The sequence below is a fragment of the Equus caballus genome, chromosome 15 (assembly GCF_041296265.1).
Source record: "Equus caballus isolate H_3958 breed thoroughbred chromosome 15, TB-T2T, whole genome shotgun sequence".
NCBI classification, from domain to species: Eukaryota; Metazoa; Chordata; class Mammalia; order Perissodactyla; family Equidae; genus Equus; species Equus caballus.
Genome location: NC_091698.1, coordinates 34,766,937 through 34,787,526, shown reverse-complemented (window position 1 = coordinate 34,787,526; position 20,590 = coordinate 34,766,937). Strand labels below are relative to the sequence as shown.

Here is a 20,590-nt window from a genome sequence, read left to right as displayed (position 1 = left end):
CAGAGGTCACTGAGCAGACAATTTTCCTTCGCAACGAACCAAATGCGAATCCTTTGTGAACCCAAGACCAAGAGTTATTCGATCAAGGACCTAGTCCGGAATTATGGGAGAAGGTGATCTTTGGGATTTCAGCGGACGGTGACTCTGAACGAGGTCGAAAACATGGACTAGCGCGGGGGACACGATGGAACCCCACAGCACAGAGGAGCGGAAAGCTGTCCGGCATATTCCGGGGTGGCATCAATTTCCCTAATCCTCTGCCCGGTGCATCGGGCGAGGACTACCAGGCCAGGAGGGATCCCGCGCTCCGAGGAACTCCAGGCAGCGAGAGTGTCCCCGGCCGGTCTGCGTGTCCGAGGCTTTCCCGCAGGGGGCAGTGCGGCCCGCCAGCGCGCGGATACGGTGGGAGGGGGTGTGGAACCGCTGCGGAGTTCTGGGGGTTCTTTGGAAGAAAGTTAGGAGATGCCTAGCGGTGGGGGCGGGACTGCAGCCGTCCGCTCGAGGGAGGGGGGAAGGTCGCGCGGGTGCGGGGTGCGGCGCTGCGGAGAGGGCGAGGGCGAGTTTGCGGGCGAGGGCGGCGCGCGCTGCGGGGAGGCGCGGCCCCCGGAAGGTGTGAGCGAGCGGCGTGCGAGTGTGAATGCGAGTGTGTGCGCGCCGGAGCTCTCCCGGTTCCGCGAGGCGCGCGGGTGTCAGCTTGCAGCCGGGGCTCCTCCCTCCGGCCCCCCTGCCCAGCCCGGCGGTCCCTCCTTCCTTCCCCGCTCGCCCCTCCCCGGCGGGCCAGGCGCTGGGACGCCCCGGCGGAGCAGGCGGCGGCGGCGGCGGCGAGTTGGGGAGCGCTGGGCTCGGCGCTGCCGGAGGGGCCCGAGCCGAGCCGCCCCCGCCCCGGCCCGGCCCGCCGGGCCCGCTTCCCGCCGGGCCACGCCCTGTCAAACTTTGTTGCTGCGGCCGCCGCGGCGGAGAGCGGAGCGGCCGGGCGGGCGGGCGAGCGGGAGGGAGGGGCGCCGGGCCGGGCCGGGCGCGGGTGGCCAGGGGCTCCGGGAGCGGCGGCCCCGGCCCGCGGCCCCACCATGCCCCAGCTCGGCGGCGGCGGCGGCGGCGGCGGGGGAGGCGGCGGCGGTGGCGGCTCGGGCGCCGGGGCGGCCGGCGGAGGGGACGACCTCGGGGCGAACGACGAGCTGATCCCCTTCCAGGACGAGGGGGGCGAGGAGCAGGAGCCGAGCAGCGACAGCGCCTCGGCGCAGCGGGACCTGGACGAGGTCAAGTCGTCCCTGGTCAACGAGTCGGAGAACCAGAGCAGCAGCTCGGACTCGGAGGTGAGGAGGCGCCCGCGGCCGCCCCCGGGGGACCCCGGCCCCGCGCTCGCTCACCCGCCCTCGCCTTTGTGTCTCCTCCGCAGGCGGAGAGGCGCCCGCAGCCCGCCCGGGACGCTTTCCAGAAGCCGCGGGACTATTTCGCCGAAGGTACGTGCGGGCCGGGGCAGCCCCCACTCGCGGGCCCCGCTGCGCTCGGCGCCTGGGCTCGGGCCGCCCACGGTTCTTGTCGCCCCCGCGGCGGTGCCCTGCTCTCCGCCCCTTTCGGCCGCAGCCGTCCGGGGGCGCGCGTGGGGGGCGCTCGGGTCCCCGCTTCCCGCCTCGGGTCCCCTGCCGCGGCGCTGTCCCGGGGTTCCGGGCCTCACCCCCCGCTTGGTCTTGCCCGCAGTGAGAAGGCCCCAGGACGGCGCGTTCTTTAAGGGTCCCCCCTACCCTGGGTACCCTTTCCTGATGATCCCGGACCTGAGCAGCCCGTACCTCCCCAATGGACCCCTGTCTCCCGGAGGAGCGCGCACGGTGAGTGCCTGTCGGGTGGCGCCGGGGCGGGTGGGAGGCCGGGGCCTGTTGGATGCGCCCCCAGGCTCGGCGATGGGTGGGGGATGGGGCCGTCCCGTGAGGATCCTGGGCAGAACTTGTTTGCGGAGTTGAGCTATTTTGTGGCGGCCGAGCGTTAGGCTGCGCTGGCCAGTGCGTGGATGAAAGTAAAGTTACTTTAAATTCTCCTCTTTTGCTCGAGAGAGGCTTTAGGGTCCATCCGGGGTCTTCCTTGACCTCCAAAATTCTTTGCTCGCACTAAAGGAAAAGTTGGATTTGTGCCGGCTTTTGGGGGCGGGGGGGGGGAGGGTCTTTCCTTCCTGGAAATCGGTCAGCTTTCCCTGGCAATTGGGCAGTGGGCCGGGGGAGCTGGGTTGGCGACGGTGCCCCGACTCCGGTTTCACTGGGCGGCTGCGAGTTGGTTCCTAAGAAACCCAGTATTCGTGGCGGGTTATTCACGCCCCCCTTTCCCACCCCCAGCCTTCGCGCGGGGGCCTCAACTTTTCGTGGAGCTCGGGATTTTAAACTCGCCGAGATGATTTCGAGAGCGACCCGAGGCATTCTTCAAGTTGAGGAACTTGGCTTTTTCCCCCTTTGTTGCCGGCTTTTCTCATTTAAAGCGAGCGCTGCGACACTTTAAACCTGTTAATGGGCGCGCATTGTGTGCTGCGCGCTGGCATTTAGAGCCGTGATTAAGCAAATTGACCCGGCCCCAGACGACGTGCAAATGAGGGCGGATTCCTTCGTCCCCTCCCTGGCTCTAAACCCCCGCCCCCCGCATCGCGAGGGGCGCAGCCCGGGGCTGGCGAGGCTTTTGTGTTCCCGGAGCCGCCACCCCACCCCAGGGCCCCCAGCCCAGGTGCTAGGTCCGATGGCAGACCTCGGGTGAGCGCCTGCCTACTGTGTGCCAGGCTCTTGCGCGCTGCGGCTTGGGCGCCACGCGCGCGGTAGTGGTTCTCTTTGCTTCCCGCCCAGCTTCCAGTGCCCGCCAGTTCGTTCTTGATTCCGAGGCAAGAGGTGTTGGCGCCTTAGGAACCGGGCCCGACGAATTCACTTTGGGCTCAAGCTGCCCTTAAATAATGGTCAGAATGAAAGGGCCGCCTGAGACACCCTCGGTGCTGAATGCGAACCCTGCTGTCCTGGTGCAGCGGTCGGTGGAGAGCGGAGGCGTCTGCTGTGGGTTCAGTAGGGGTGTTCTCCTGGCCAGCTGGGACGTGGGGGTGGAGGTTGGGGGCTCTGACCAACCGAGAGGGGTGCAGCACCACACAGCCCTCACCTTTCAAGCAGGGAAGACCCTGTGGGTTTGAGCCTGCTTTGGAGCATCCCAGGAATTCCTGAACATAAGCTGGTTGTGGGGGTATCTGGCTGTTACTTTTTCTCATTCATATGAAAACAGGTGCTAGTAAAAGTTGAGCAAAACAAGCTGCAGCAACTTTGTTCACATTTTCACTGATTCCTTCCGTGTAGGCAGATGTTGCTCCGTTCTGAAAGTTATGGTGGCGTTCCTGTAATTTTGTGTGTGAGAGGGTTATGCTTCTAAAGTCTCGTTTTTCCATTTTTCCTTTGGATGTCTGAAAAGAGGAGTCTGGGAGGCATTAACATCTGTGAGTCAGACGGGTCTAAGTCCTGGTGCAGATAAAGTCACGAGAAATGTCCCTATTTTGAGCAACTTTCTCTGAAGCAGGCTATTCCTTCCACTTACCTACTTCTCATTAGGGCATTTTGATTCTTACTCTGTGAATGGCGACTCTGCCAACTGCCTGTCTTCGTCTTCTGCCCCCTGGGGAAGAGCCCAGCGGGACAGATTTTCTGTTTGTGTCAGTCCCTTCCTTCCTTCCTTCCTTCTGTCCTCTTCTACACCCTTCCTTCCTTCTACTATCTTGCATGTTCTTTTGCCGAAGGACTTCAAAAGGCTGATTCTTGCTGGTACCGGGGATTCCTAATTACTAAGTCCAGACCTCTGTGGGATTTTTGGAGCCCTCCTTTGGAAGCTGACCTTTCCTCTCTGTATGTGTGACTGTCCCTGCTCATCCCTGTGGCTGTTCCCTGCCCTGGCCCATGTTGCCATCCTCCTCTTGAGCCTCCTCCAAGGACACACTCTCTCGCTCTAGACCCTTCCTAAGGGACTTAGTATGTCCTGTCCCACTTTCATACCTACGTCTTGTCTCTGTGGTGAATTGCGTTTGCAGAAGTCAGTTCATTTCCCCCGTTGTTTCTATGCCCTTTTTTGCCTATCATTGTGTCCAGGCCTGCCTGGTTACAAAGTTCATTGATGTGCTGGGGAAGTTTCCTGCGGTTATATTGGCTCAGTGGAACCTGCTAATTTGCCCCTAGCCTTGGGCACCGCGGGCTGTCAGGAAAGCAAGTGAAGAAACCCTTAAGCACTTGATTGTCTGGACTATAGGTTGAGATGAAGGTTTTCATCTGCGTGATTATATTAATGTAATTAATGTGATTGTTGCAAACTATAGGTGCAGACAAAGTGGTCCTGTGTTGGGCAGTCCCAGCCTGGTCAAATGAGTGTAGATAGATGTGGAGTAGAGGAAGGGGGAGGGAGGTAGTTGAAAGGTGGGGGAGATACCTGGAATATATGATCTGATCTCTCTCGGCATCCTAGGTATTTTTTGGTTTCACCTCTAAATTTCACAACCTTAGGCTTTGCTCTGTAAGGCCTATAAGTGGTATAAAGTTGGGTGACCTCTGTTCTCTGCTGCTCTAACACTTTCTGGAAATACGAAGCCAGAAGCAAAAGTGGGGATTGGCTATAGAGTTTTCAGGGTGTTAATTGACCCTAGGAATAGCAAGGAGCAGGACTGCAACACGGTCACCCACTGGCCTAATTCCTGCTGGGACAACTGGGGGCTGGCCAGTCCTGCAGCCCGGCCGCCTCCTCCCCATGCATTCCCTTTGCCCTCCACTCTGGTTTGGCTGGGAGACTGGGAAGTGGCCTCTTCCTGAGGCTCTTTAGAGAAGAGGTCCCCTTAACCTGGGGTGTGTGCCAAGCCTCCGAGCCATGATTCATTCTCATCTGGAGCCCTGGGGACCCTGTGGCCTAGGAAGAGAGGCATAGCTGCCACAGACCATCTTTCACTCCTTCAAATAGTCACCCCGAAATTATACATTCGTTCATGAAAAGGCTTCACAAGTTTACTAAACCACCCCGGTGCTGTTGACTAGAATGTTCTTGGGAAAATGTAAGTCAACACGGAAGAAAGTGGATGGCAAAAATAGTTTGACTACCAAGAGCCAAAAAGAAAATGCTGCCTGTGGTTCAGCGAGCTAGCTTTAAAGTGATATAGAGTAGTTTGACTGCGCCCACAGTTTGAGTGCTATAATGGCATTTTGGAAAAGAACACCTCTGGGTAGGGTTGCTGAGGAAATCTGTAGTTTTTGCATCCACTTTATAACTTTCTTTTTTTTTGAGGAAGATTAGCCCTGAGCTAACTACTGCCAGTCCTCCTCTTTTTGGCTCAGGAAGACTGGCCCTGAGCTCACATCCATGCCCATCTTCCTCTACTTTCTATGTGGGACGCCTACCACAGCATGGCTTGACAAGCGGTGCCATGCACACCCGGGATTCGAACCGGTGAACCCCAGGCCGCTGAGAAGCAGAACGTGTGAACTTAACCGTTGCGCCACCGGGCTGGCCCCCACTTTATAACTTTAAGAGCGGCTGTTGTGCAACTCCAGCACCAGTTGCTCCACCTTTCTCAGACCATCTCGACTCACATTTCTGTATGAAATTGTTCTCTCCTCCACATATGTGCTTGTTTTTAAGTCCTTTGTGTCTGTGCTTCCCCTGGGCAGTCTTGCCGATGTCCTGGGCCCTCCTGTTTTCTTCCTGACGCAAAGGAACCCGAGCAGAGATCTTTGTGTACGTGTCGAGAAGTTTTCTGTTTTTAGGAGTTGTATGTAAAACTCAGTAAAACCTTTTCTTCTGGAAGATCAGTATAAACATGCTGCTTTTGGTAAAATTCTTTTCAGCCGTTTCATCTAAATATAACTTCTGTTCCATTTTTTTCTAAATATAACTCAGGGTTTAATGAGGGCTTTTCACATGGAATGAACTTTTTTGAGGGCCCTGCCTGCGTTACTGAAGTTTTGGCGCTTGGATTGCTGGGTGACAGCTGGCGACAAACTCGGTGGAAGGACTCAAACCCTGTCAGTCTTTCTGCTTTGGGTGGGTGGGTCTAGCAGGGAATACCTGCTTGCTTTGTTATAATTTTGGAAGGTTGTAAGTAGGTCTCATTCTTCATTGATTTCTCTTCTAGGGGTTCTTGAGGAGAAAGTAGGCTAGCACACACACACACAAATCTAGCCTTTAATAGCAAGTGTTCCAGTCTTTACACTGGTGTGCAAAGTTACGCAAAAAACTGTGGCGTAATGGGGCTCGCCCCGTGGCCGAGTGGTTAAGTTCGCGCGCTCCGCTGCAGGCGGCCCAGTGTTTCGTTGGTTCGAATCCTGGGCGCGGACATGGCACTGCTCATCAAACCACGCTGAGGCAGCGTCCCACATGCCACAACTAGAAGGACCCACAATGAAGAATGCACAACTATGTACGGGGGGGCGTTGGGGAGAAAAAGGAAAAAATAAAATCTTAAAAAAAAAAAAACAAAAAAAAAAACTGTGGCGTAAGAAAGAATTGAAATGATTAACTAGTTGGAAAATCTATAATGCCAAGATCCTACTTAGATTGCAATTTAGAGTCAACTTTTACTTGCTACACTGGGGAAATTCAGATTGGCATCCTTAAGATTAAGTCGTAACTCCTCGACCTCATCTGATATTTATTGAGGAGGTATCATGGGCAATGGCTGAGGGACTGTGGGAGAAAGGATGAATTAGACACAGCCTTACCTTAAAGGACTTAAAAATTGAGTTGGGGAGAAGTAATATTAGCACAAACGACTATAATGGGAAGTCTATGCTGAGAGTCAGCGAAGGCCACAGAAGAATTTTCAGAACAAAGAGAATAGGAGAATTGTTCTGGGCTGGCATGCTCAAGAAAGGCAGATGGAGGAAGTTGTTTTAAACTAGTCCCTAAACTCATTCATTCTTTAATTCAAAGTAATTTTTGTTAATTATAAAAAATTTAAACAGTCCAGAGGTATTTAGATGAAAAGTGGAAGTCCTCCTTCCCAGCTTGTCTTGAGGTAGAAGCCAGCTCAGGGAGAGCAAAGGCATGGAGGAAGGAAAAGTTCGGGGCTATCTGGGGTAATTCCTTCCATTTGCCTGGAAGGATCAGGCACCGCGCCTTGAGTGCCAGGGCAGGAATCTGGTCCTATTCAAGAAGCAGTAGAGAGCCGTCGCAAGTTATGCTGGGAAGTGATGTGACTTGTACATGTGCTTAGAAGGATAATAGTTTTTGGCGGGAGAGGACCTGGAAGGAGCTAGAATGCTTAGGAGACTCACGGGAGTCCAGGGGTGAGGGGAAAAGGGCTTAAGAGCATCCACAAGGAAAGGAAGGAGAGGATGGGAGGGACTGGATGGTCGCTTGAATTGGTGCAGGGAAAGGTGGTGCCAGAGGCAGAGAGTGGCTGATGTGACAAGTAACTCCTGGTGTCTGAGCCTGGGTGATCTGGGCTCAGGTGAATTCTTGCAGGTGGGATCCTGGCCTGCTGTCCTTCCCTCCCCAGTGCTGGGCAGATGCTCGCTGAATGTTTTGGCAATGACAGAGCCCCCGTGTTCTGTGAGAGGCTCTCACTTGGAGGAACTGCTGAGTTTCATTGGAGACACATCGGGTTTGAGGGGATATTGAGGGGATTTGGAAACCGCAGCAACTGGGTGATGTGGGGAGCAAGAGAAGAAAGGGAGAGCATGCTCAGAGCAGAGGAAGAAGTCACTGAAAGAGGGTGGAAAGGGGCACTTGCCAAGGTAGGAGAGCTTAGGTACTGCAACCACATGGAAGCTGGAGGGAAAAAAAGAGGAGGGGTGTCCTCAGTGTCAGATGCCACAGAGAGAGGGGACGAGAAGATCGCGGGGTTGAGAGGAGCTTTGGGGATTCAGCTTAAGAAGTTTTTGGTGCCCATGGAGAGAAGTATTCCAGGCATATGGTGATGATAAAGATAGGGAGGCAGAGACAGTAGCTTAGGGCTTCCCAATCTGGTGCCAAGGCACAGTGCTGTGGCCTGGTCCCAGGGTGTGGCCCATCCCTCACTCTTCAGCCAGAACCCCAGATCAGACTCCCGCAGTTGCGAGCAGCCTCCTCTCTCTAACCCTGTGTATCTTACACATTTCACTTCCCGTCTCCCGTAACCTGGAAGATGTTGGAAAGCCAGACTCTGGACAACCCATTTAAGGCAATTGGCTGTGGCAAGAAGTGGGAAGGGAAGAGCTGCAGGCTTTGGAGAGAGTATACTTAGGATGCTGGAGTGGGAACTTGTTTGTAGGGGCAGGAGGATAGAGTGGAAGATGAATGGGGGAGAAGATAGGAGGAAGAGGAGCTGACACTGAGAACTTCAGGAAGAAGACGGTCTTCATTGATGGAGATGCCTGACAACAGGTGGTGTTCTCCCAATTCTGCAGACTAAGCCCAAGAGTTGAAGATGGAGATGTAGAAAAATGCAGAGGTGGAGTTGACAGAAGTTGAGTAGGGAGTGCATTGGATAGCTAGATGGCTTTGAGATTCTCAGTAAAACCAAGGGCAGGTTGGCTGGGGCAGGGGTCCTGGAATCTTGCTGGTGGTAGGGAGACTACAGCCCCTTCCTCTGCACCCCGTTATAAAGCTGAAAATGTTGGGAACCTTTTAGCTGTGTGTTAAATAATGAAATGTGTGTGCATTGATCGAAAGATATGACACACTTGGGAAATTTTTCCTTTTCTTATTGTCTGGAGCTGGCTAATTTTGAAGGAGGATGGAGATGGGAATCAAAATTATACTCATTTGCAGTCAGGGACAGGTGTTGGGGTGTGATAAGTAATTGGGGATGGGAAAGGACTGACTGCTTAAAAACAAGTAGAATACTGCCTCAAATTGGCTAACCTAATAATGTACTTTTGCAGGAGATTTTTATATGTCCCACGCTTTATTATCTTCTCCCAAACTGGATTGGATTTAGGGAACAATGAAATAAATGCAGTTTCCAAAACCTTGGGATTTAGGAAGGAAGGGACTTGCCTTTTTTGTCTACGGTGTGTGCTGCCCAGTGAACAACTCTGTGCAGTTTCCTTCTGAGACACATAAGGTGACAGAGATGCTCTGAGTTCCCTCAATTGACGGATACCTTTAAGGTTCTAAAATAAATTTCAGACTCCTAAATCTTCCCTTTTCGTTATGTGTATAGTGTAGAGATTTGCATGGGAAAATGAACATTTAGTTTAGAAATATACTTCAAGTTTGAAAATAAAAATCATAAAAATGTTTTCCTAAACATGGCCCTTTTCAGGAATTTTTGTGGAAGTGATAGGGGTGATAACTCTAAGGACCTGGAGTCCTCAGGACAGGACATGAGCTCATACTCACACTCTCACATGATGTCAGAGCCTTTTAGAAATCTGGTTCATTCAAGGGGAGGAACAAGTGTTCACCCTGATTATAGAAAATAAACATGAAATAAGTATAAAGGAAAAATTCACAGAAGAAGAAACTAGGAATGATTACCAAATATGTGAAATGTTCAACCTCCCAGGTAGTCAAAAAATGCCAGTAAAGACAAGAATCATTTTTTGACCCACCAAATTAAAGATTTTGTCTTAATAAGACTTTTCAGTGCTGGCAAATGTATGGTAAAGTGAGTGCTTTCATTTGCTGTTCTTGAAAGGTGTAAATAGCCCCAGCCCATTTGGAAAGCACTTGGCGGGGCCGGCCCGGTGGCGCAGTGGTTAAGTGCGCACGTTCCGCTTCGGTGGCCTGGGGTTCGCTGGTTCAGATCCTGGGTGCGGACATGGCACCGCGTGGCAAGCCATGCTGTGGTAGGCGTCCCACATATAAAGTAGAGGAGGATGGGCACAGATGTTAGCTCAGGGCTGGTCTTCCTCAGTGAAAAGAGGAGGATTGGCAGCAGTTAGCTCAGGGCTAATCTTCCTCAAAAAAAAAAAAAAAAAAAAAGGAAAGCACTTGGCAATGGCTGTTAAAACCTTAATATTTTTCATAGCTGCTGACCTGCTAGGAAGCAGATACTTGTCATTCCCATTTTGCTGCTGTGCAGACAGACTTGTAGAGGTCAAGCATCTTGTTCAAGGTCACACTACTGGTAATTAACAGTGCAGAGATTCGTGAGTCCAAAGTCTGGGTTCTACCATTCCTCCCTTGTAACTTTACACACATGCCTGGTAGAACCAGCTCCTCCACCTCTTGGGAGAAGGGCAGCTGACCTTTGTGTCTCAGTTTACCAATCCTGATGTGAGTTATCAGTTGGGGTGGAGGGTGGGTAGATTTGTTCCGATTTTACAAATTGGACCTGGGCATGTACCTTCCCAAGTAAACAGTTGTATGAGTGAGTGAGTGGCTGTGGTTTAAGTTGTTCCGCCGGTACTGTGGTCCAGAGGGGTTAAATAACCTTTAGTGGGCGGCCCCAGGAACTTCACCACCACGTTACCCTCTTTCAGAGGAAAAAGTGGTTGGCTACCAACATTTGAACTTTTTTGAACTTTGGGACTGTTCTCCCTTATCCAATTCGGGGGAGCTGGAAGGATACACACGTGTGTCTTTGGTGTGGAAGACGGCGGGAGGAGGGAACTTGCTCAATACCCCTGCAATTTGGATTACAACATAGTTTGGTTAACAAACCAAGCTCTGGTGAACCGCATGTGCAGATATTATTTCCCTATTGTTCGTTTTATAAAATATTTTTTAAATTTGTTGCTTTTTATTTAAGTTCTCTGTAAGTTAAAAATCAGTCCCAGTCATCTATAACTATTTCAGTAAGTTGACTATTAAAGAAAAAAATACTAGGGGCCAGCCGCGTGGCCGAGTGGTTAAGTTCACACGCTCCGCTTTGGTGGCCCAGGGTTTCACTGGTTTGGTTCCTGGGTGTGGACGTGGCATTGCTCATCAGGCCATGCTGAGGTGGCATCCCACATGCCGCAACTAGAAGGACCAACAACTAGAATATACGCCTATGTACTGGGGGGCTTTGGGGAGAAGAAGAAAGAAAATAAATACTAAGCATTTACGCAGATAATTATTTTGGGAATTGCAGAGAATGTATTAGTCCCCATCCTTTTCTGTGTGTGTGTGTGTGTGTGTGTAAGATGGTTTGAAATTAGGAATCAGGTAATTCAGTGCTTTTTTCCTTCACATCCCAAATTATCTTCCAGGTAGTCTCTTTCTGAAAACAATGTAGTGGTGGAAAGATTAATGAGAGGGGCTTCTGGCGGCCGGATCCGTGGCCGAGTGGTTGAGTTCGTGTGCTCTGCTTCGACGGCCCAGGGCTTCGCTGGTTCGCATCCTGGGTGTGCACATGGCACCACTCGTCAGGCCACGCTGAGGCGGCTTCCCACATGCCGCAACTAGAAGGACCCACAATTAAAATATACAACTGTGTACTGGGGAGATCTGGGGAGAAAAAGCAGGGAAAAAAAAATAAGAGGGGCTTCTGAGGATAGTTGATAGAAGTTGGGGAGGTACTTGGTCCCAGCTAAGCCTTCCTGGAGATCTGGGTATTGCAAGGCACTAAATCTTAGTGGGATAAATGTCTTAACCTCATAAAGTGAATGGGACTGTTATTTGTAGGAATGTCCACAGAAAATGTGTGGAAAAACAGAAAGGTGTAAATAGGAGAGAGAGTAACTGTGATTAAGAAGTAGATGGATCTGATGATAAAGAAGAAAAACAAAAGAAGCAAGAATGAGTGGTGTGAAAAGCTGATCAATTCACATGTCCATATTTGTTGGCAGTAGCAATTTCTGATGTTTGGGACTACACTCTTCTCTATAAATTCCAAAAAGGATATATCAGAGTCACTAACATCAGTTGGCTTTATAACACATACCTTCTGGGCTGGATTGGGTGTTCCTCCCTGAGATTCTCAGGCAAGGACTCTGCATGGGTGCCCTGTAGCCCTCTGAGCTGGAAGGGACCATCCAGCCCACCCCACTGGGGAGGAGCCCAAGCTCAGGGAGACCGTGGACTTGCCCACGATCAAACATTTATGAATGATGGAACAGGACTGGGCGCAGTTGCACTCACTGGAGCTTTACTCTCTCCACTATCAGAGAGATGCACGACAAGTCCGGCAGAAAGCAGTGCTGCGGAGAAAATGCACCTCAGAATGCTTCTTTATTAAACTATAATGCCTGACCCATGATGAGTGATTCATAGACACTTGCTGAATGTTGATATCATGAATATTTAAACATCAGTATTTAAAAAAAAACAGCCCTGGAGGCACCTGCAGTGTTCCAGAGCACTATATCACACCATTCACAACTGTTACCACTTTGAACACTTGAACGTCTGCTATTATAATCTCTGTTTTATCCATGAGGAAGCTGAGACTGAGAGAGTAAGTGAGGGGCCCCAAGTCATCTCTCCAGATGTGGTAGAGCCGTTGTTATTCTAGCCATGATGCTACAGTTTCCCTATACTGAAAGATGACAGCTAAGTTAATGTGAATATGTCATTTGGAGCAAGATAAAAAGAAATGGTGTGTACAAGGAACAGATGAGTAATGAGTAACATCTCTGCACTCATTCTTTTCTGTGGCATTTCCAGCCCTTTCCCTTAGGAGGTACTTTTAATCACTGCTGCTGCCTGGCGTACAAGTCAGAACCTTAGTGGCTGCACAGTTTGAGAGATGGTGTTCATTGCTATCTTAATCCTTCTTTGCTTTTCTGTGCCCTGCAGCTCCGTTTAATCTATTTTTTCCCCTCCAATTTCCCTTGTTTTTTTCCTGACATCTTGAGGTGGTAAACTTGGTTCCTTAGATACCACAATATATAATTGTTATGTGCATCTGTTGACTTGGTCTATTGCCCACTTCCTACTCCTGACCAGGCCCACATTCTTGTAAGTGCATGAATATAGTCATGCACCCCATAACGACCTTTTGGTCAACAATGGACCACATATACGACAGTGGTCCCATAAGATTAGTACCGTTTAGCATGGGTGTGTAGTAAGCTATACCATCTAGGTTTGTGTAAGTACACTCTATGATATTTGCATGATGACGAAATTACATAATGATGCATGTCTCAGAACTTGTCCCCTTTGGTAAGTGATGCATGACTGTAAGTTGCAGACACAATGTCTCTTTACTCCTAGATAAAACCAAGGACATTCACCACAATTAGTTATCAAAATCAGGAAATTAACATGGAACTAGTCCTATTGTCTCAACTACAGACCTTATTCAGATTTTACCAATTGTTTTCCTACTGTCTTTTGTAGCAAAAGAAAACATTAAAAAAAATTTAGGGGGGAGGTTCCAGGATGAGTCCAAGATCATGTGTCCAAGTCATGTCTCTTTAGTCTCCTTCAGTATAGAACAGTTCTTTCGTGGGTTTGTGTCTCTTGTGTTCTTGACTTTTGAAGATTACAAGCCGTTTACTTTGTTGAAGGACCTTAAATTCTGCTTTTTTTCTGATATTCCTTGATGAGTACTTTTAGGTTGTATATTTTGGGCAAGAACATGCATAGTTGATAACGGCGTCCTTCCCAATGCTTCTCATGAGGAGGTGCGATCTATTTTTCTCATTACAGGTGATGTTAATTTTGATCTCTTAGTTAAAATTATGTCTGCCAAGTTTCTCCAAGAAAGTTACTATTTTTTTCTTTGTAATTAATAAGTATATTATGGGGAGATACTTTGTGACTATGTAAATGTCAGATTTCTCATCAAACTTTTCACCCCCTGGTTTTATTATCCATTGATGTTTCTTGCCAGAAACAGTTATTACTGTGGTAGTGGTCAAATTGATGGTCACATTCTTAAAGTTTGACATTGTAGTTGCGGAAACAATAATTTCTCAGTTCTATAAGTTGCTAGATTGTTTCTGTGATGCTCTGTAGTATATTTGTGAATACTAAATACGATGAAGAAACAAAGATAGTTTTGGTCCCTCATTTTTTTTATAACGATTTCTTCTTTTCATAGTTTTTATAGTCTTTATTATGTCTGGATCAAAGATGATTTATCAAGAAATTATGGTACATGATTTTGAAATCTTGTGAAATATTGAGGTAGCAAAGTTGACATTCTGCTCTGCATTCTAAATAGGATGTAAAGAACCTCCTAGTTAGATTTTTATGTGATTCCTGTGAATTTTCTCACAGTCTGGATTTTGTTAAATGCAACCTAATGATGTCCTTTAACATGTTTTTCTGTCCTCTGTAGTTCTTGAAAATTGTTAGCTGGCTTTAGATTCTTGATCAAGTTTCAAGGTTCTCTCTTTCTCTTTCCTTTTAAATTTATTTTTGCATGACTCTTTAATAGATACATCACGTGACGCTTAAGGTCTGGCTGTCTCTCTCTGATGTTAGCAGCCACTGATGATCATCACTCACTCTGTTACTTCATTAGCAGTTTCAAAATGGTGATAGTCTATTTGTCTCATTCATTCTTCCTCCATTAGCTGTAATATTTTCAGAAAGAGAAACTATCCCTCGTTCACTATTGGTTACCTTAGACCAGAGGTTGGCAGACTAAGGTCCACGGGTAAAACCCAACCCCCTTATTTTTTTAAATAAAGTTTTATTAGAACACAGCGATGTTCATTTGCCTGTTGTCTGTGGCTGCTTTTGCACCACAAGGGCTGAGCTGAGTAGTTGTGATGAGGCCCATATGTGGCCTACAGAGCTGAAAAGATCTGGCCCTTTACCAAAAAAATTTGCTGACCTCTGCTCTAGAACGGATGGGAAAAGCAATTTGAACGCTGATCCTTTCCCTTTGTTTACCGCTTTTCACTTGGCTTCCTATTGCCCTGCAAAGGTGACCAATACAAATATTGATGTATTTCAATCCATTTACAATTATTATCCTTATCAATATTCAAATTGCCCCATCTTTAGCCAGTGGGAGCCTCTTCAGTTTGGCTCCTGAGTCCTTTTGACACAATCCTAGTGGTCTTTGATGCTTCCCTGCTGCCTGGTATGGCAGGATGTTCCAGGCTCATCTTGTGCATTTCCTGTCCCAGACCCGGAGCCAGCCATTTCTAGAAGGAGCTCTGGTTCCTTTTAGTGAAATATGCCACTTAGAGACCAAAGTCTGAATGCTAAGAGTGCATATACAGTTCCTAAATGTTACTCTGTTTACTGTTAATGAATGCACCAAGCAATTCTATAGAGTGTAGAAGTAGAATATAATATGCCTATTGTAATTTAAGAACATTTAATAAACACTTATTTGCTCTAAAAGTATATAATGTTCTCTTTTTAAATATACTCTTAATATTAGTAGTGCTGTTAATCCTATTTATTTAATAATTGTAGTTGTATATTATAATTGCTTTCTATGTAAAATTAATATCTTTCATGCTTATATTTTATTCTTTCAATAAAAAATATATGTAGGTACTTCTGCTAACTGATAGCATTTCAACAGCTCATAAGGAGATTTCCCCTCAAGTTACATGCAGAATGCATCCCTATTTTCTTTCTTTCTTTTTTTTTTTTTGAGGAAGATTAGCCCTGAGCTAACTGCTGCCAATCCTCCTCTTTTTGCTGAGGAAGACTGGCCCTGAGCTAACATCCGTGCCCATCTTCCTCTACTTTACATGTGGGATGCCTACCACAGCATGGCGTGCCAAGTGGTGCCATGTCCGTACCCAGGATCCGAACCGGCGAACCCTGGGCCACCGAAGCAGAACGTGCGCACTTAACCACTGCGCCTCCGGGCCAGTCCCTGCATCCCTATTTTCAAAAGGGCATGTTTGGATAATGACAGCGAATCCAAATGTGCTTTATTTCCTTATTCTCACATTGTTACACGAATTAGACATGTTGGTCATCTATGTGACTCCATGATCATTGATCAGGGAGAAGTTCAGGCCTATCTGAAGATTGAAGCCAAAGCTGAATAACAGATTACCATTGAATGCTGAGGCCCAGGCCATATGTTGACATATTCCTGGGACCTACATACTCATTGCAAAGATTAAATAAGATTGTATACCAGCATGTTGACAATGCCTGGCACAGAGTAAGGGCTTTGATAAGGTAAACTCATCATCAGCTTTAGTGGTCCTGGGTTCTCAGGACCTCCCTGGACCCTGTAAAATTTAGTGTCTACACTGCACCATTCCTTAGGCACTTAGTTATAGTCAATTTTGGGGTTTCTAATTTTCCAGAATCCATATTCTTAAGGCTATGGCTTATCATGTTTCCTGGCTGTTGTATTTCCCCTTTGATTACTGTCACCCCAGCACAGTGCCTTGCACACAAAATCTGCACATGCGTGAATATTTGTTATTATTTATTTACATTTCCCTCTTTTTTATGCATAGTATGTAATAAAATAAACAGCAGAAACTTGTCTTGCTCCTGGGCATTTGTAGGCTGACAAGGGAAATCATTGTTCACTTCTGGTGTCTTTTAGGGTATAATCTTTGATCAGTTCATCGTTGGTGGTTGACCATTTTTATCTTACTTTTTATAAAAGTTTTCTCAATTCATCCCAGTATTGAGACTGTACATCCTTTTAAAAATAAAGCAGATGTTTGTGCTGGAGGTCGAACTTTGAATCTGGCCCACTGCTTTGTAGCTGTGGACTCCTACATCTGTGATGCTGAGGTATGTTAGTAGTTGTGGAAGCCATGTGTTTTTATAGGCCTGTGCCAAGGAAAATACTTGAGAATTACATTAGCAACTCCAAGGTACTTTGGCTGTTCCGAGAGACACATGATAGTTTTCCAGTTATACGAACAAGAGCTTTTGTTTTGTACCGAAGTTTCCTATAGGCTCTGAGAACAATAGTGCCTCTATCAGCCTTTCCCAGAGTAACATCCTTGGGATGTAGATAGGTAGGACATGCTGGGCTTCATTTCTGCGGACTTCTCGGGGCCTTAATATGCATTGTGCACCATGAATCTCTCAGAGGGGAGTGTATTATGCAAGATTCTTTGGGCTTATTTGACTGAGGCTCTCCTTGTGTTTGGAATAGTACCTTCACCCCATGCCCTGTACTTTGCGCGGAACTCTTACCTCACGCTCCCTGCCTCCCAGCCTTGGATGTGGTTCCCTGTTGCAAATTCTCAGCTCCCTATGATTGAGCACATTTCACTGTTTGTAAATGTGTGGCCTAATAATATTTGATACACATTCTGTCTCCCCTGGATCCTAAACTTGCTGAAGAAGGCAAGGGGAGGGTTTTGTTCTCTGTTATATTCTCAGCACCAGGCATATAGAAGGCCCTCAATAAACATTTGTTAGGTGAGTGAAGAAGGACCCGTGGAACCCTTTATTTCCAAGTAGCATCTCATGGACTAGTGCTCCACAAAACCCACCTTGGGAACCGTAGGTTGGTCTGTGAGACCTCTCTCCTCTTGGTACTTCATTTTCGGTGTGAATAACTAGAATTCTGTAGATCTGCTACATTAAGTACAATTTAGTGCATCCAGCTAGCAGGGAACTCAATATATTTAAGGATGAGGCTCAGTGCTTGGAATAACTTGTCTCAGTGGAGCACAGTGAGTCAGCCAGGATTAGAACCTTAATTTCCTGATACCTGTCTTCAGGGCCCCGTTACCCACAGGCCTGGCTGCAGCCCATCCTAACGTTGTTAGTTAGATAAATAGGAACTAGTGTTTCAGACTGCTGGGGGAGAGAGGAATCAGATGCCCGTTTGTACACTAATTAACGCAGCCAGAACAAAAGGCCCAGCTTGGTTTTCTAGTTCAAGTTTGGCTCCTCTGTGGTCCTCAGTGAAAATTATGATCTTGGCTAAATTAAAGACAAATGTTAAAGAAGTCATAATGAGGTAGAGAGTTCAGGATAAACAGAACTCACTCGGGGTAAACAGACCTCTCTTTAAAGCAGACATTTGCCTCCTTTCCTCCACCTTACCTTTGTGTTCCATCTTTATGAATACTCCTCATTTTCACTTAAATTAGCAAGGTGGGGAGGTATGTACCTGTGGTCTTGTGTCAGTGTGCACAAGTCTTATTCTAAACTGGGAAGATAGAAGCTTAGTCAAAGCCGCTAGTGCATCAAGTCAAAGAGCATCACACATTTGGCAAAATGCCCTCTTCCTTAGGCATGACCCGCACCGGCCTGCTGCCCCAGGGCGGCTTCCTGTCGTCAGGCGTGCTCTAGGTGAGGGGTCGGGAGGAAACACGCAGAGTCCCCCTGTGTTCTCCCCGCAAGGCTGAGCTGAGTACATTCTTGCCTAGAGCTGGGGAGCTTGGCTGGCGAGTTTACGCACTAAATGGACTCTGTATGTATAAGCCAAATGCAGTCTGCAGGCAGCCTTTACGAGCACAGTCACCATTTTACAGATGTAAAGAAGCTCAAAAGTACTGTGTGTGTTTGTAGTCTCGATCCCCATCAAGTTTCCATGAGCGCGTTGTAGGGGCTCTGTACACGGAAATACAGTTCCTCTCACTCTGCTTACCTCTCCACTCCGTCCCAGTGTGCATCGTATTATTCTGTTTGTGTGTGCATGTGCGTGCCTGTGTATATACATGACTAGTTCTCAAGTCGGGGCAGTTTTGCCCCCAAGGGGACGTTTGGCAATGTCTGGAGACATTTTTGGTTGTTATGACTTGCGGGGGGTGCTCCTAGCATCTAGTGAATAGAGGCCAGGGCTTTTGCTGAACATCTTAAAATGCACAGGATGGTCCCTCACAACAAAAAGTTGTCTTGCCCAATTGTCCATAGTGCTGAGGTTGGGGAACCCTGGTGCACAGACACACATTATATCCATACATGTGAATATATATATGTGTATGTATGTATGTGTATATATACACACACATATATATATTTTTTTAAAGAAGCGACCTTGGAGATACTAGTTGGCTCTTAGTTACAGTTGAGGAAACTGAGTTCCAAAGAGGCAAAGAGAGTTCCCAACTTCCTGGAGCTAGTGAGAAACACAGCAGGACTGGTCCCTGAGTTTCTCTTCCGTCTGAACAGTCCTTTTGGCACTGATAACAATTTCAGGGCTGGCCCCGTGGCCGAGTGATTAAGTTCATGCGCTCCACTGCAGGCGGCCCAGTGTTTCGTTGGTTCGAATCCTGGGCGCGGACATGGCACTGCTCATCAAGCCACACTGAGGTAGCATCCCACATGCCGTAACTAGAAGGACCCACAACGAAGAATATACAACTATGTACTTGGGGGGCTTTGGGGAGAAAAAGGAAAAAAAATAAAATCTTAAAAAATATATATATTAAAAAAAACAAAGCAATTTCATTCTTTGAGTGTTCTCTGTGTCCCAGAGGATTAATTGCATACACCAACTCTTTAATTCTCAGAATGACCCTGTAGGTGGGGACTGTGGTTATTCCTGCTTTACTATAGAGGAAATCATGGTTCAGAGAGGTCAAGATCTTGCCTGAGGCTACTCACCAGTCCAGGGCAGAGACAGGCTTAGAACCCAGGTTTGCCCAGCTGCTACCACACAGTGCCACCTCCCACTTGGCCATGCTGACGGCTCATGTGAGCTTGAGGGACATGGCCTATACAGTGAAGATGCTGAATTGAGTGACCTGTGGGGTTCCTTCCAGTAGTTGCATTCTGAGGCTCCACTTTGGAAATGGTCAGTAATGCCTGAATTTTGTCTCCAAGAAGCCCTGAGCTATAGAACCTGCAGAGTTTTCAGTCCCACAGCCCTCTGTGGGTCTGCAGCACTTGCTGAGGAGGCCTCTGGGTGGAGAACAGGAATGATGGTGGCAAATTGGCCTGCATGGGCCCAGGGGTAGCTGGGCGGGGTAGGACAGGAGAGACCCCAACAGGCTCTCCTGTCTTCCCCTCTTTTCTCCCTCCTTCCCTACTCAGGGGAGGTCTTGATTAATAGGAGGTGGGAGGCAGTTAGTGGCAATTACTCATCATTTGTGCAGATGGTGGGCTTGGCTTTCGAGGGGACTTCTGGGATGGAGAGAGGCTGGGGAACTCTGTCAGAATGTTGCACGGAGGACTGAGAGGAAAGCAGGCATTCCCTGGGATGGAGGGAACGTGGGGAATACTCCCAAGTATAAACGAGGAACCAGCCATACAGCCGTGTAAGCAGGGGCAGCAGCTGGGAGAGCTGGCGGGAGGTGGGGGAGCCCAGTGACACGGGCCCAGAACCTTCCTCAGCCTAATCGGGGACTTGGGCTCCTGCAGCCAAACGCGAGGAACCGACCAATGAACAAACTTCATTTTGCTTCCTTGTCCCATGTGGCACGGGCGCTTTGGAACATAGGCAGTCCATTCCCCTCTGTGTGGACCCCTCTGTCCTTTTGGGTTTGGTGTCCAGGAGACCATCGACATGGCTCTGTGTGAAGCTGAGACCTGCCTGGAGCTGTGAGGCCCAAACTTTCCTGCGGGCTCTTTCAGCACTTTTTATTTTTTTTATTTTTATTTTTATTTATTTATTTATTTTTATTGAGTTAATGATAGGTTACAATCTTGTGAAATTTGACTTGTACATTAATGTTTGTCAGGCGTGTTGTAGGTGCACCACTTCACCCTTTGTGCCCACCCCCCACCCCACCTTTCCCCTGGTAGCCACTAATCTGTTCTCTTTGTCCACGTTTTTAAATTCCTCATATGAGTGGAGTCATACAGAGACTGTCCTTCTCTAACTGGCTTATTTCACTTAACATAATCGCCTCAAGGTCCATCCGTGTTATTGCAAATGGAATGATTTTGTTCTGTTTTGCAG

The 20,590-nt window shown here is 48.2% G+C and overlaps 1 protein-coding gene across 1 annotated transcript in view; it reads left to right on the top strand.

Moving 5' to 3' along the window:
• Window positions 1-781: 781 nt before the first annotated feature.
• TCF7L1 (transcription factor 7 like 1) overlaps window positions 782-20,590 on the top strand; it is a 144,288-nt gene continuing 124,479 nt past the window's right edge. The window contains exons 1-3 of the mRNA XM_023618813.2: window positions 782-1,313; window positions 1,397-1,460; window positions 1,699-1,826. Of these exons, the coding sequence (XP_023474581.1) occupies window positions 1,068-1,313; window positions 1,397-1,460; window positions 1,699-1,826 (438 nt within the window). The 5' untranslated portion in view covers window positions 782-1,067. The remainder of the gene's footprint in view (window positions 1,314-1,396; window positions 1,461-1,698; window positions 1,827-20,590) is intronic.